This window comes from Pipra filicauda, unplaced genomic scaffold (genome assembly GCF_003945595.2).
Source record: "Pipra filicauda isolate LSUMZ 115617 unplaced genomic scaffold, ASM394559v2 scaffold1_size10287979_pilon, whole genome shotgun sequence".
In the NCBI taxonomy this organism is placed as follows: domain Eukaryota; kingdom Metazoa; phylum Chordata; class Aves; order Passeriformes; family Pipridae; genus Pipra; species Pipra filicauda.
In genome coordinates this window covers 5301851-5315900 of record NW_024104310.1, presented here as the reverse complement: position 1 = coordinate 5315900, position 14050 = coordinate 5301851, and the positions used below count along the sequence as shown (strand labels likewise).

Below are 14050 nucleotides of genomic sequence, written 5' to 3'. Positions count from 1 at the left end.
GACTTAGTTTAAACCCTCTCAATGAAATCCTATTCTTGCTGAAGACACAGTCATAGTCTGTTATTTGTTTTGGAAGAGCAAAAGTTGACCTCAACTATTTCTCAACTTATAAAACCCCAATTCACAATCACATCAGTTATTTATTGCTGTGTGTCTCTGTTTCCTGGTAAAACTTTCTAGGGACCTGTGCTCCCAACCGCTTCCACGTATCCATGGACACGTGCCCATGGCATTCCTGTTCCTCTACAGCTATTTAAGTCTTTGGATGGGGATGTCAGGCCTATTGCCTGTAACACTGTGAAAAAACATGGCATACTTTAGGATTTGGTAAAGGTTGAGCACAAAATAAACACAGGGAAAAAGAATAGATGGAGGGAGGTGACACAGGGCACACAAGGCAACTTTTTTGTGGACTTTGTTAGCACTCAAAAGGATTCGTTCTCCTCTCACCTTGGCTGAACTCTACACCACACTGCCCCTGAGCTGTGCCTGCCTGAACGAAAGGTCTGCACCTTTTTCAATCATTGTGTTATGAGATTTATAGATTTTGTTAAAAAAAACAATCCCAGAAACTCAATACACTCCCCTGTTCATGGTTTCCTGGACTTCCTGACCTGTCATGCTCTAAAGTTTGCCATGAATTACCCTCATTGTGCCATTTCCTCTGTTTTGTTTCTATTCTTGTCTTACAGCAGGGATTAAGAAGCTTGTGGAAAATTATCAACATAGTGATATTATTTGCCCATTTTTGGGTAGCATTTCTAGAAATTTATTTCGCCCTTCTCTTCTTTTCCTCCACTTTATTTTCAAGGCCCTGAGAAAGACTAATAACAGTGAGAGGTGATCCCTCCATTTAATCTCTTCTCCCTTCAGCTTGTGCTGAAGTTCCCCATTTTAGAGGGTGTATCCTTACTTCTACACAAAAACCTGGAGGGACCATTTATTAACTCATTTTTTCCTTGCCATTGAAAGTGAAAAAAACAATGTTCCCTTGAAGCATGGGAGCCAAACAGCAACCCTTGGCAAAAAAGTGGCTGTTAAGTGCAATTGCTGGAAATAGTAATAGTTTTTCTTTTCTTTCTTTTTTTTTTTTTTTTTTTTTTTTTTTTTTTTTTTTTTTTGGTTTGGTTTGGTTTTGGTTAGTTTGGTTTTAATTTAATTTTTATTTTTTATTTTATTTTATTTTATTTTATTTAGTTTATTTATTTTTTTTTATTTTATTTTATTTTTTTTCCCCTGAAAAGTAACTGGAACACTTGCAGGTACCAATGTGTCCAAAAGATGACCGTGACTATAAAAACAACAAGGTGCAGAACACACTTGGTTTCCTGATCTACAATTTTTTCTTGTTTCATCATTTCACATTATTGCTTAATGGAGAAGAACCTGGTATGAAAGGGGAGAGGGGAGAAGTAAAGGATGGGCCTGCCTGATACTACATCCCATCAGTCCTGTGTGGGAAGAGAGGCCACTTGTACTGTAACTGTATTTTCTGTCTTGCAGCCAGATCTGATTTACTCAGAACTGTTTTAACATTGTTCAAGGAGTGAAAAAGGACCTGAGTTCTATTTCTATCTGGCTTTCCAGTGCTTTGTGTTGTCATGGTAGCATGAAAAGTGTTTGGTGGTACAAGGGAGGGGACATTAGTACTTTCATGTGTGCTGTAAGAGATCTGACCTCAGCTCTGGCTGGTCAAGACTCAAGTCAGGCAAGGGAGTGATTCTCAACCACCTATTTCAATCTGTGAAAGCCAGAAAGATCTGGGTAGTGCCAATTTGACACACATTCCTTTCCAGTCCATGTCATTCCATTTCTGTTAATCTTCTAAGTGTACTTCAACGAGTCTTTATTTGCAAAGGTGATTAATGAAGGAGCCCTGAACTCACAGTCTACAGTTGATTTGCCACAGGTAGGTATTTTGTCTGTGGGGTATTTTCTTTCTCATTCTTGTCATTGCTGAGGCTGCCACATCTACATCTTTTTGCAAGAGCCTTTGTCTATAGAAGGCAGAGAAAATGTTTAATGAAGGTAGGTCCTCATTTCCTTGTCCACGGCTTGCAGGTAAAAGTCTCGAAGGAATGGGAAAGTTGTACTTCACCACTGCAAAACCCCAAGAAAACACCTGCTCAAGAACTGTCAAGGAAACTCTTGCCATAAGCAGTTTGGATGAAGCCACTTGGAAGGGGAGGAGGAGAGTTTTAGTTGTTTGATTACAGATCCTATCATGCTATTTGCCCTTGGGTTTAGCAGAGAAACACTGGGAAATTTCATTTACTAATACAAACATATCCTGAAATAATATGTCTTGGTGACGTTTTAGGAGGGAATTACTCTCAGTTGCCACCTCTCTCTGTCCAGTGGGCACATGGAAATGAACTTCTGCAAAGTTAAAATCAAACAAGATGAATGACACTTTTGGGAAGAGCCCTGGTCCTCTCAATATGTGGAATCTGGGAGTGACTATTTTCAGAGAACTTAGAGAAATTACTGATTTCTGACTCCTGGTCAAGCTTTGGCAAGAGGGAAGCTGTGGACATGTCCAGAGCTTGAACTTTTGGCTTTGAGGGACGTTAAAGACGACTGAGTCTTTGTGTGAACACTTAAGTGATTCAGGCACTTCAGATTCGTGAGTTTGAGTTCTGTTTATGCCCTTTTTCAAGTACTTTGCCTTGTCACATGAGGATTTCTCACATGGATTTTCAAGCATTTTGAGCTTCTATTGCCTCTGACCTTTGTCAAAACATCCAATGTGGTTAATTATTATGCTGGGGTTTCCACTGCATGAACAATAACCTCTTTCTTTCCTTAAGGGATTGTTTGTCCAATTAACCAGTTTTGTCCAATATTGTTAAAAAGCCTTGACTTTGGCTCCCTGATAAATAATAGCTGTTTCCTGAGCCCATTCAAACATTGAATTCATTGTTGTATTTTAATAATAGCCTCAGAAATACTGTAGGGTTTCAGCACCATACATTTATTCCAGATATAAACCAACATAAATGATTTAAATAATGCACAGATCTAAGAGATTCACTTAGTAAAGTCACTTGAGTGTTTTACATGAATAAAGATAATGGAATAGAACTGGAAGAGCTGTGAGGCCTGCAGATTTAATTAATTGGCAATATGTGGGATTTGATGGTAGCTGAGGTATGGAAACCAGTGGGATCCCACACTCTTGTGCCAAGCTGGATTCTCAGACTAGAGTATGACTTCCATGTGACTCAGGAAAGCAAAGTGTGTAGATGTAGGTGGATAAAATCCTGTGTATGTAGCCTCACATATGGAAAAGCATGTGGACCAGACTTATGTAAAATTACTAATGAGTCTGTGTGGAACACACTTTTTCCAACTCCTGTTATTCCAGCAAAGATGTAACACAGTTCTTGGGTGAATTTTGATGGAGACTCAATTTGCAGCTGATATTAAATTCATAGACATGATTTGGACAGTTCTTTTTATTGCTTCATTTTTTTAAAAATTTTTTTTTTTAATTTTTTTCCTTCTTGTGGGAGGGAAAAATTTATTATTTCATGATGTATTCTGTGGATGTTTTGAAGCAGATTATTATTTTTAATGTTTTTGAGGCACAATGTAATTCTGTTATTCCAGAGAAGATGTATTTGGACTTGCAAGCTAAGACATCTAAATTTAGATGTTGGCAAGGTAGGAATCCACATGTGAGGCAATTTTTTAAACATCTATTAAAGTCAGTGCAGGTCTGCTGAATTCAGTTAGGGAAATGTGAAAACTATTCAGATCACAAAATCAGGTTTAGCTGAATAACTGGAAAATTCCCTGACAGTATCGATCTCAATAGACTCTAATAGATTCCTGTCTCCCCTTGTACATACCTTTGCAGATATATGCAAACAACATCTACAGTTTTTAACAAAATATTTTTAAAAAATCATAAATTTTTCAATGAAAATAAAACCATCTGCAATATTTGACATAGATCTTTACACTCCAGTTTTGAACTCATAGCTCAGTTTAATATCTAAAGGGCAAATATATAAATGATCAAAAATAAAATGTAATTCCTTGCCAGCGTGAATGACAAGCACTAGAGAAGACTTTAAATTAGCCCTGTCTGGTGAGAAAGAAGGATTTTATATTCAAATGTGTCAAATGCCTCTTAATCACATCTAGATATAGACAGAAATTATTTGCCTATATTGAGATAGAAATCCAGCAGAACATTAACACTTTGGTTGTCTGATTAATCTGTCCCTCAGACTGGTGGAAGCAGATTGTTCTGTGAAGATTTTCAGGATCTCAGGCTTTTATGAGACATGGGACAGGACAGCCAAGGCAAAATTGGGGCATTCCCCGGGAATGCTTGGAGCCAAAACCTGCTCTAATGGAGGTGTAAGTAGGAAGGGCAGCCCGTGGGGTGCCAGGCTGAAGGAGAAACCTTGAATTTGGGTGTATAAAGTAATGTTTCTAACAAGAGGGCAAGTGAAATTTCTGAGTATAAAACTTTATCTGTCCATTTCTATGGTCCTCAACACTCACCTAAATCCCAGAAATGACAGTGATGCATTTTTTCCACATCTTCCTTACCCAAATTCAGCTGGCAGTTCTCTCAGCTGGCCCAACTGCTGCCTGGTGGCTACCTATCAAAGCCTGAAACCTCCTAGTCCCTCCAGAGCTGAGGTTTCAAAGGAATGGATGTTCCATTAAACACTCTCATTTGTACAAAATCAGTCCTGCCTCCGTTCCTGCTGCACTTTAATCCCTCAGGATCCCTGGGATGCTCACAGGGGCCCCGCTGCTCCGTGCACTTCTGTTTAAGGCAATCCCCCGAGGGGTGGTAACTAAAGAAAACCGTCTGCAACCTGGAGTTTTAAAAATAGCAGCAGATGGCTGGAACTCTGCCCCCAGCTGGGGCTGCAGTGAGCAAAGGATCGTGAACGATTTCAGGGTCAACCCTGCACTGTGGGAACAAACAGCCCGAGTTGTGTTTGAACTGGAGGCTGAAGAACGAGCCACAGCAGGAGCTGTTCTCTGATTCTTTTCAGGCACTTTTGGAAAGGTTGTTCTGCTTTGTTCCTTCAGCCAAGCAGGCTGGAGATGGGACTGAGCTTGCTGCACTGTGAACATCCCTTGTCAAAATGCTTCATTCCTTTTTGCCTCTCTTCTTTTTCCCACACCTCATAATATTTCCATCCATTTTTTTTTTATTTCAGACTTTCCTCATGAACTTTTACCTCAGCAGGATTTGCTTCTCCCCTGTTCCATACTGGAATATGGACCAGTCCCAAATTTTAGAATCATAAATCATAGAATGGTTTGAGTTGGAAGGAACCTTAAAGTTCATGGCATTCCCACTGTCCTGCCATGAACATGAGCATATTTCACTAGACCGGGTTGCTCAGAGCCCCATCCAACCTGGCCTTGAACATTCCAGGGGTGGAGCAGCCACCAAGTCTCTGGTTTTAATACCTCTCTTTGCTTAGTAGCTGTCCCTGATGATGATGCATTTCACACCTTTGTCACTGCCTTAAAATAGGAATTTGTTGTCTCAGGTCTCCAGCATCTTTTCTCACTGACTTTCGGGGTAGATGTTCTTCACCCATCAGCTCACCACGCAAACAATGCTGGGGCTGCTCAGTTCCCACAATCAAACTTCTCACAGGGCTTCTGGCACCTCCTGCATTTCAGGCCATAGCATCTTCCTTGCACACTCTGTATTCTCTGGACTTTCTCCATCCTGCATCAAACACTTTCTGGAACTGAAGCCTCTCCTCCTGCTTTCTCCTCTGTTTTAGCCCCAGTCAAAATCAAAAATCAGCTCTAAGGCCATCACTTAGACCAGCAACCCCAATATACTCCAACTTGGCAAAGAACTTGAAAATAGAATTAGATTTAAACCTGAACTGCTGGAAGGAGACATTTGGGAGTAGGGAAAATTGGGAGCCTCTTCTCTCATTTTCCCTGCTAAAAAATTCAGTAGCATTCCCAGTTGCACAGTTTTGACTGGGACCATGAATGATGGAGCCTTTCTTTTGTTTCTATTTTGCACTTTCTCTTGAATTTCCTTTTATTTTCTTTTGCCACAGAAGAAAGCAATTTTTCTTAAATATATCAGATTTGAAAAAAAATGCCCTAAAGCATTTTATAGACCTGATTTTTCTTCTTAATTTGTGTCTAGGGCATTTTCATAGCGTCCTGTAGAAATTACAAACTACCTCCCAACTGGCTGAAAATACCTGGATGCCCTGCTTCATTTCTTGCTTTTACCCAGTCATCTCATTAGAAATTGAAATGGCAATAAAAATTAGGGTGATAAACAAATAGGGACTTAGCAAAGCTCAGCTGCCTGAAGGCAAAGCTCACATCTTGTCCAGCAAGCAACAAACATTCAGTGACATCACAGGACATGCAAGTGACCCTTCCAGTGGTGGAGGTTTGCAGGATGTTTGTGCTGAACAACAAAACATCTGATCCCTGATCTGCCAGGGCAGGACTTGAGGCCTGTGAGGCTTTTGCAGAGTTATCACTGTAATCTGTGAGCAGCAGGAAGGTTGGTGAGTGAGTTACTCAGCCTGTTGCTGCTGGCGTTATGTCACCGAGGAACACACCTCCTCCTCCGAGCTGAGAGGGAGGCAGGAAATCTAAACCCAGGAGTTACTCCAGCAAATGTCAACTGCAAACCTTTTCTCCTTGGATTAAGTCATTTCAAGACTTTGTCAAACAGCTCAAAACAACCTGAAAGGGGGCCAAAAGAAATGAGGGCTGCTAGACTGGATCACAGCCGTGACTGAAAGGTTGACAATGGTTGAGGTGGGAGAGGGAGGCTGGAAGAATGAGACCAACAGGGAAGTGTTGCTGCCCACGCAGATAAAGTCACTGGGTGGAAAAGCTTTACCAAGCAAAGGCTTGCTGCAGTGGAAAGCACATTGTATTCAGGGATCACAGCTGCTGAGTATCAGCCCTGAGAGACAATTGCTCTCCTGCACCGAGGGAATTTATAACATTTAGTTCCTTTGGGTGCTTCTTGCAAAGCATCCTTTTTACAGTCTGGGAAAGAGGGACAAACAGAACACACTGTGATTCAGCAGAGGAGAAATGCCCTTTGAAGACAATCAAAAAGCAGCCTGAAGATGCAGGGAGGGGACAGGACCAGGACAACTTGCCAAGGGAAATTGCCACGATTTTGGCCTAAGTGTGTTGGACACAGTGAGGCTTCTCCCAGGAGCTGTCCCTCCCCTCCCTGACTTTTACCAAGGACAAAGGCTAATTCTTAATCTCCCAGTGTGACAGAGACAGTCTTGGGATGGGGATTTCCCTCCTCCCTCTCCCAAGACCGGCTCCAAGGAGGTGCAGAGACCCTTTGACTACTTGACAAATGTCTTTCAGCACCATCCAAGTGCATTTCTCGGGCAGACCCTTCTCCCTGTGAGTGGGGAGGACAGCCAACCTCCTTCTTCACAAAGTGGCTCTGTGTTGTCCCTCTGGCATCCGGAGACAGAGCTTGTTACCAACCAGTTTGAAGGACTTTTTAAAAAAATAGGTCCTTCAAACAAACAGAATAAGGAGACAGTGAGACCCGTGTGACTTGCCAGGAAGTTCAGATGGGTGGGATGTGCAATGAGTTTTCTCCACCCCTACTCACAAAGAGTTGGAAAGTGGGGCTGCCTGCCTTTATTAAATATAGGCAGCAATGCAAGAAGCTGGGGGAGGACGGGGTATCACCAGGGGTGGTTGTCAAATAAAAGGAAAAATAACGATTATTTAAACTAAACTTGGAGCAACTCTTTTATACGGTCTCATTAAATTTTGGTCTCTGGAAAGTTTCAATGGCTTCACAGGCACCAAGAGTGGGAACCGGTGCCTCAAACAGCATCAAGGTGATTTTTTACATCTCAAATAAATTTGCAGCTTCCACATGACCTCTGGAGACTCTGTCCCTGTCACATCTCAGTGCCTGGAGCAGTGTGTGGATGTGTGTGTGTGTGAGGGGGGGGGTGTACAGGAGTGTTTGCATGTGGATGTATTTACAGACACCATTTCCCAGCCAAGGGCTGGGGTGCAGAATGCCAGCTTGGGGCTCAGCCAATATTGTTGTGTTCTGGGAAAACACATAACGAGAGCTCCTATTTGGGTTATGATAAGAGTCCAATTTAATCACAACAGAAGCCAAAGTCATCCCAAATTACAGCTCAATGCAGGCTGTGATAGCAGTGAGGTTGCAGCATGTAGTTTTCAAAGAACATGAGCTAATGTCTAGAAAATGAGAGTGGAGGAAGGGCCCTGGATTTTGCTTCTGGCCCAGCCACCAATTCCATTATGGTCTCAGACAAATCACGTTAGGCAATACTTACTATCCTGAAAAAAAACAAAACAAACAATATCCAAATAAGAGCTGGTAAAAAGAAAAAAAACAAAACCAAGATGTCTGCAAAAGTTCAGACTGTTCTGGTGTCAGACTGCAACATGCACCTAAATATGGATGGGGAAGACCAACACCCAAGTTGTATTTTAGTTCTTCTGAGATGAGATTTTCAAAGATGTTGGACTAAACTAGGAATTCAAATCTTGACATTATATTCTGGGGGCTTCTGCCTCTAATTCACTCACATTTCTTAATGTCTATGATATGTGATAACCTCAGTTTTCCTCCCTCTGATGGAAACACAACTTCTATGCTGAAACAGGGGTAAGTATGTGAAAATTAATTGCCTGTGTTTTTACAGCAACTCTATCACTAACAGCAAGCTCTCTCTGAATATTTTAATATTAAAACTGCAAAGCAACATTTTATTGCCATACAAAGTTGCTGTGAAGTTTCATTACTTAAGACTTGCAAATACTTTGTTATAGTTTTCATATCACATTTATTGTCATTTTTTATTGACATAATAACACAGGATGAAGTCATAGTCAACACTTTTAGCTTAATATCAATTTCTTTGAGTTTGAGGGTTTAAACACTGTCCTTGCTTCACTGTAGCTCTGAGGGTACTTTTAATATTTTGAAAAGGCAGAGCAGTGCCTTAGTAAGATCTCCATCATACAATATAATATGTAACAAATTAAAAGGACACTTGGGTGTCCCACTAGATCTGATATTTTTTCTTTCCTCTCCACATTTTTTTTTTTTAAATTCCAACCTCCTAGCTATAATTTTTCTTTTTCTTTACTCAAAAAGTGTTCTGTGTAGTGGCTACAAAGAAAAGACCACAACGTGCTACTCTCTGAATGTTGTACCAACTCTTCTCTTGAGAGCTATTATCAAGCAAGAAAAAAAATGAAACAATAAAATATTGCTTTGAAGAAGGCTGTAGTTGACCTATTCCAATTTCCTTGCCCAAGTTGGAAAGATGCAAAAGAAATAAACTCCAATTTAAATTGTATATTTGAGCATTTAAGATGCCTGACTTTCTCCATTAACACTGTGATTTGGTACTTCTGCCTTCTTGGAGCCTTTTCAAGATTTTCTAAAAAACTCTCTCACTTTCATAATGTCACAAGTATTTCAGAGAAGTTGAAGATACTACTTATATAGGTTTTCTACTTTTTAAATAGAGTTTTCAACTCATTTGTGCTCTTTGTGCTGGCACTGCTCTGATTTCGCTGATGATTTACAACCAAACATGTTGCATAAACAGCTCTCTCTCTTCCTTCCAAACTGTTCTGCTTCACCTTCCTGAGAATTATTGCTCAAACTCTCATATTTGGTAAGAAGTTTGTTTTTTTGTCTGAGTCAAGTGGAATGAACTCCTGACCTTTTCAAACTCATCAAAGACAGGTCCAGTAGTAAGAGACTTATAAACAGACAAGTTCTTGTGAAACCACCAGGGCTGCAAAATTGTCACCCAACAGCTGGTAATGGCCCATGTATGGGCTGTCAGTGGGAAGAAGATGAACGCATTGAGGGGTGGGTTATCTTGCACCCAGAGGTGGTTCTCTCGGCAAAAGAGATTCCAAAAGAGAGAAAAAAATAAAATAAAATAAAAAAAAAAAAAAAGTTGCTTATTCTATAGCAAGAGGAAAATCAAAATTCTTTAAAAATTAAAAAATTTAAAAATACATTTCCTCTGCTTTCTTCTTCTTTCTTCTTCTTCTTCTCCTTTTGCTTCTTCTTCTCCTTTTGCTTCTTCTTCTTTTTTTTCTTTTTTCTTCTTTTCTTCTTTCTTCATCTTTTTTTTCTTCTTCTCTTTCTTCTTCTCCTTTTTTTTCTTCTTTCTTCATCTTTTTATTCTTCTCTTTCTTCTTCTTCTGCTTTTTCTTCTTCTTTCTTCTTCTTCTTCTTCTCTCCTTCATTTTTCTTTTCCTTTTTGTTCTTTTTCTTCTCCTCCTTTTTCTTCTTATTTCTTCTCCTTTTTCTTCTTTTTCTCTTCTTCTCCTTCTTCTTCTTCTCCTTTCTTCTTCTTCTCATTCTTTTTCTTCTTCTCCTTTCTTCTTCTTCTTCTTCTTCTTCTTCTTCTTCTTCTTCTTCTTGAGATAAAGGGGTGCGAGGAGGAGGAGCACGGGTGGGAGGGGAGACGGGAGGAGGATTGAGGGAAGGTTTAAGCGTAGAACATGGGTAGGCGGAGGAGAAGGCTGATTAGTGGTATGAGTGCGGATACTTTAGGCTGCTTAGGTTATGCGGACTTCTTCTTCTCCTTTCTTCTTCTTCTTCTCCTTTTTCCTCTTCTCCTTTTTCTTCTTCTTCTCCTTCTTCTTTTTCTTCTTCTCCTTTCTGCTTCTTCTTCTTCTTCTTCTTCTTCTTCTTCTTCTTCTTCTTCTTCTTCTTCTTCTTCTCCTTTTTCTTCTTCTTCTTCTTCTCCTTTTTCTTCTGCTTCTTCTTTTTCTTCTTTTTCTTCTCCTTCTTTTCTTTTACTTGTTTCAGTTATTAAACCGTTCTCATCTCAAATCACAAGTTCTATTTTCTTTTCTCTCCTGAGTCTCCTCCCCCCTGCGAACAGAGAGGGGATAAACCATGGTTAAACCACGACAAAATTTAATGTTACACATTTTACCATCTGGAGACAGCTTCTCTCTGGGCTGATCCTCAGAATTTCAGTAACACCCCATGAATGGGTGTGATCAGAGACGAGCAGGGATTCCGTGACTCTGTGATCTGATAACTATGGTGAGATGCCTTCTGCCAACACAAAAGGCTACACTTCTGGAGACACAAATTCCAGTTGAGACATTCTAGTGTCCTGTGCCACACAAATCAAGCTGTTCCTGACACCTCTCTCTCTCTTATCCTCATCCAAACTTCAGGTCATGTAGCCACTTTGGTGTGAAAATCGCGTGTAGTTCTTGGGCAGGGACAAGGTGTCAGGAATGATTTCACTGCTTGGAACTTCCCAGGAAATGAGATCCACATGATGGCATAAACAAGAAGTGGTGAATCAGTCCGGGAGGCAGATTTCTGCTCTTTCCCTTCTCTTCACGTCGGGGGGAAATGGGTGTTCCTTTGCACTCATCAGGGCAAAATAATCCATCTCCCTGTAACTGCTCCTGTCAAATGCCATGCATTGTTACTGCACAATGAAAGGGTATTCCCACAGATTCCTGCACCTCATTGCTACATGTTGTATGAGATTCAGATAAAGAAGGAAATTTTTGAGCCTTCTTGCTCATCCTGCAGGAACACACCAGAGGAAAATCGCTGTTTCCGCAAGTTCTGCCATCCCTGTATCCTACACCACCAGCTTCCCAGAAGTGACTCAGATTCATAAACGTTTTCCTGCTCCTGAGAAGGCTCCTCTGATAAGTTTACAACTCTGCTTTGTTTGCAGTTGATTTCTTCCTGGAACAAGCCTCTCCCCACCCTGGCATGGAAGTGGTGATTTGATAGTATGTGGGTATCCTGACACAGCAAGAGGGGAGGGAGGGAGGGAAATTACTACACTTCCCCTGCTCAGCTCAGAGAGCAAACGGGAAGTTTGATGACTTTTGCTCTGTCAGAGGTCAGTGGGTCACACTGGCCATTTCCAGTATTATGATGGTTCAGTCGTTCTCTGCCCTCTCCTTTTGTCTTTCCGAGGAACAGAGCTCGGGAAACCACAAACCCAAGATACTCCCTGCATTTTTTCTTCCTGCAGGCTCGTGATCAGATGGGAGAAAATAAGGGTAGAGGCACCTTCTTTACAACAAAAATGTCAAACCTTTCTAGGTAACTCCCACCGTTCTAGAAAAATCAACCAGCTCTGTGAGCAGCAGGTGTAAAATTCTCCAAGATGTTTCTTACTCTCTTTAACCCATCTTTGGGTGAAGTTTCATTTTCCTTTCGGTCGCATTTAGGTCTTAATGGAAGGGAAGCCTTTGAATGGCATTGGCTTAACGTTAAAAGAAAGAAGAATCTTTAAAATTTTGTTGTATTTAAATTTTTTTTTTCCCCACAATATTCTTATAAACACTGCAAGTTTGCTATTAAATAAAACAGAATGACCAGAGTTTGCTCAGACAAAGTTGCTAGAATGAGGAAGCTGGGCAAGTAAGATCAAGAGAGAAACCACAAAGAACTGGGAGTGTGATTCCAGAGAAAAACAGAGATTGGTGATGAACTGAGGGTGGCTAAAATAGATGTTACATAAGAGGCAAACATCAGTTATTACTTCTCCTCATTTCGGGTAGAAGAAATGGCTTTACAGACAGCAGGGAGGAATCAAATAAAATATTAAGAAAAACCTCACAACTACAAGGAAAATTTCATAACTACAAGAAAAACTTCATGACTGCAAAAAACCCAGGCTTTGGAGTTGGTTGCCAAGGGGAGGATGTGAATCACTGTCTGCAGATCTTTGTAGTTAAACAGCCATCTGTCATAGAATTAAATCTCCAGTGTTGTAGTGTTAGATTAGGGTTAAAATATTTAGTTACCTTTGTTATTGTAGCTACAGTGAGTCTTGAATAACTGGAATTCATAATTTTGGATAATGCAACAGAAACCTGCCTTTTTTTTAACATTTCAGGGTTGGTTTATTTTTTTCTTTTGTTATACCCTCTGTCTATGAAGGTTTGTGTAATAAAACAACTGCTACATTTTGCTTTTCCTCCTATTTATCCATCATTGTAAAGCATCAAAATATGGGATATGATGGAGTAGGTGGAGAATATATCTTGTGGTAATTTCAGTAAATCTGTTTGCATCTCAGGAAGCTGAGTAAGCTGATACTCCCTCGGAAGGAAAAGAGGTGCCTTGGTCTAAATGATAGTGAAAAGAAATGTCATGGTGAGCTGTCCCTTCTCTGCTTATCATCAATCATCAATTAAAATCTGACAGTTGTGCCTTTCTTTCTTGTCTGTGGGAAATATTGATGTAGTTTTTTCCTTACCCCGGGCTTTAATCCAGGAAGATACAAACTTCTGCAGGGTACGAGAAGCTTTGTGGAGTAAGCAAAAAGAGCAATGATCAGTTCTGATTTTAAAGGTAGGGGAAGATTTTTAAAGAATGGGAAAATAGGGAATTTGTGGGGTGAGGGTAGAGGGAGAGACTTTCTCATAGAGAAAGACCTTGGGTCTTTGTAAACCCCTGGGTAAAAGATGGAGCTGGTCAGGGGTCAGACACAGTGGAGAAATTAGATCACAGGTATCCTGAACCCTCTGAAGAGGCTGGAATGGCTAAAACAGAGGCTTTGCTTATTGGGTTAATCTCATCTTTTAACTTCCTACTGAGCCCTGAAGATGGCTCCAGGATTTCAAATATGTCATTGTCAAAAAATTAAAATAAATCCCTGATCTTTCTAAAAAGGCAGTTCAAACCTGTACATGGAAAGACATTGAATCTGATGGCTAGTTGGAAAAGAATCAGAATTTATTCTCCCCCCCAAACTTGAAAATGTATCACAATCATCACAGTTCAACCATTTACACACTTATCTACAATTTCATACATATATAATTCTTGTTTTCCTTCAAAAGCTTTTATTCCAGTATTTCCCTAAGGTGAACAATTTGTCCATGCTGAGAACTATTTCTGTAGTACTTAGATTTGTAAGGAGAGAGAACTTCCATGCCATTATGTCATTCCCTCAAATAAGGGTCTATGTTGCAAGATGGGGTAGTTAATTATGGTTCTCTTTTCTCTTTAGTCATTCCTGAATTA

At 40.3% G+C, this 14050-nt stretch overlaps 1 protein-coding gene across 1 annotated transcript; it reads right to left on the bottom strand.

The window, feature by feature from the left end:
- Nucleotides 1-10237: 10237 nt before the first annotated feature.
- Nucleotides 10238-10822, bottom strand: LOC120323145 (protein PXR1-like; the record flags this gene model as incomplete). The annotated part of the gene is made up of 2 exons (XM_039380731.1): nt 10238-10306; nt 10697-10822. Coding segments are annotated over 2 exons (195 nt in total), but the record flags the coding sequence as incomplete, so codon positions are not given.
- Nucleotides 10823-14050: the final 3228 nt, after the last annotated feature.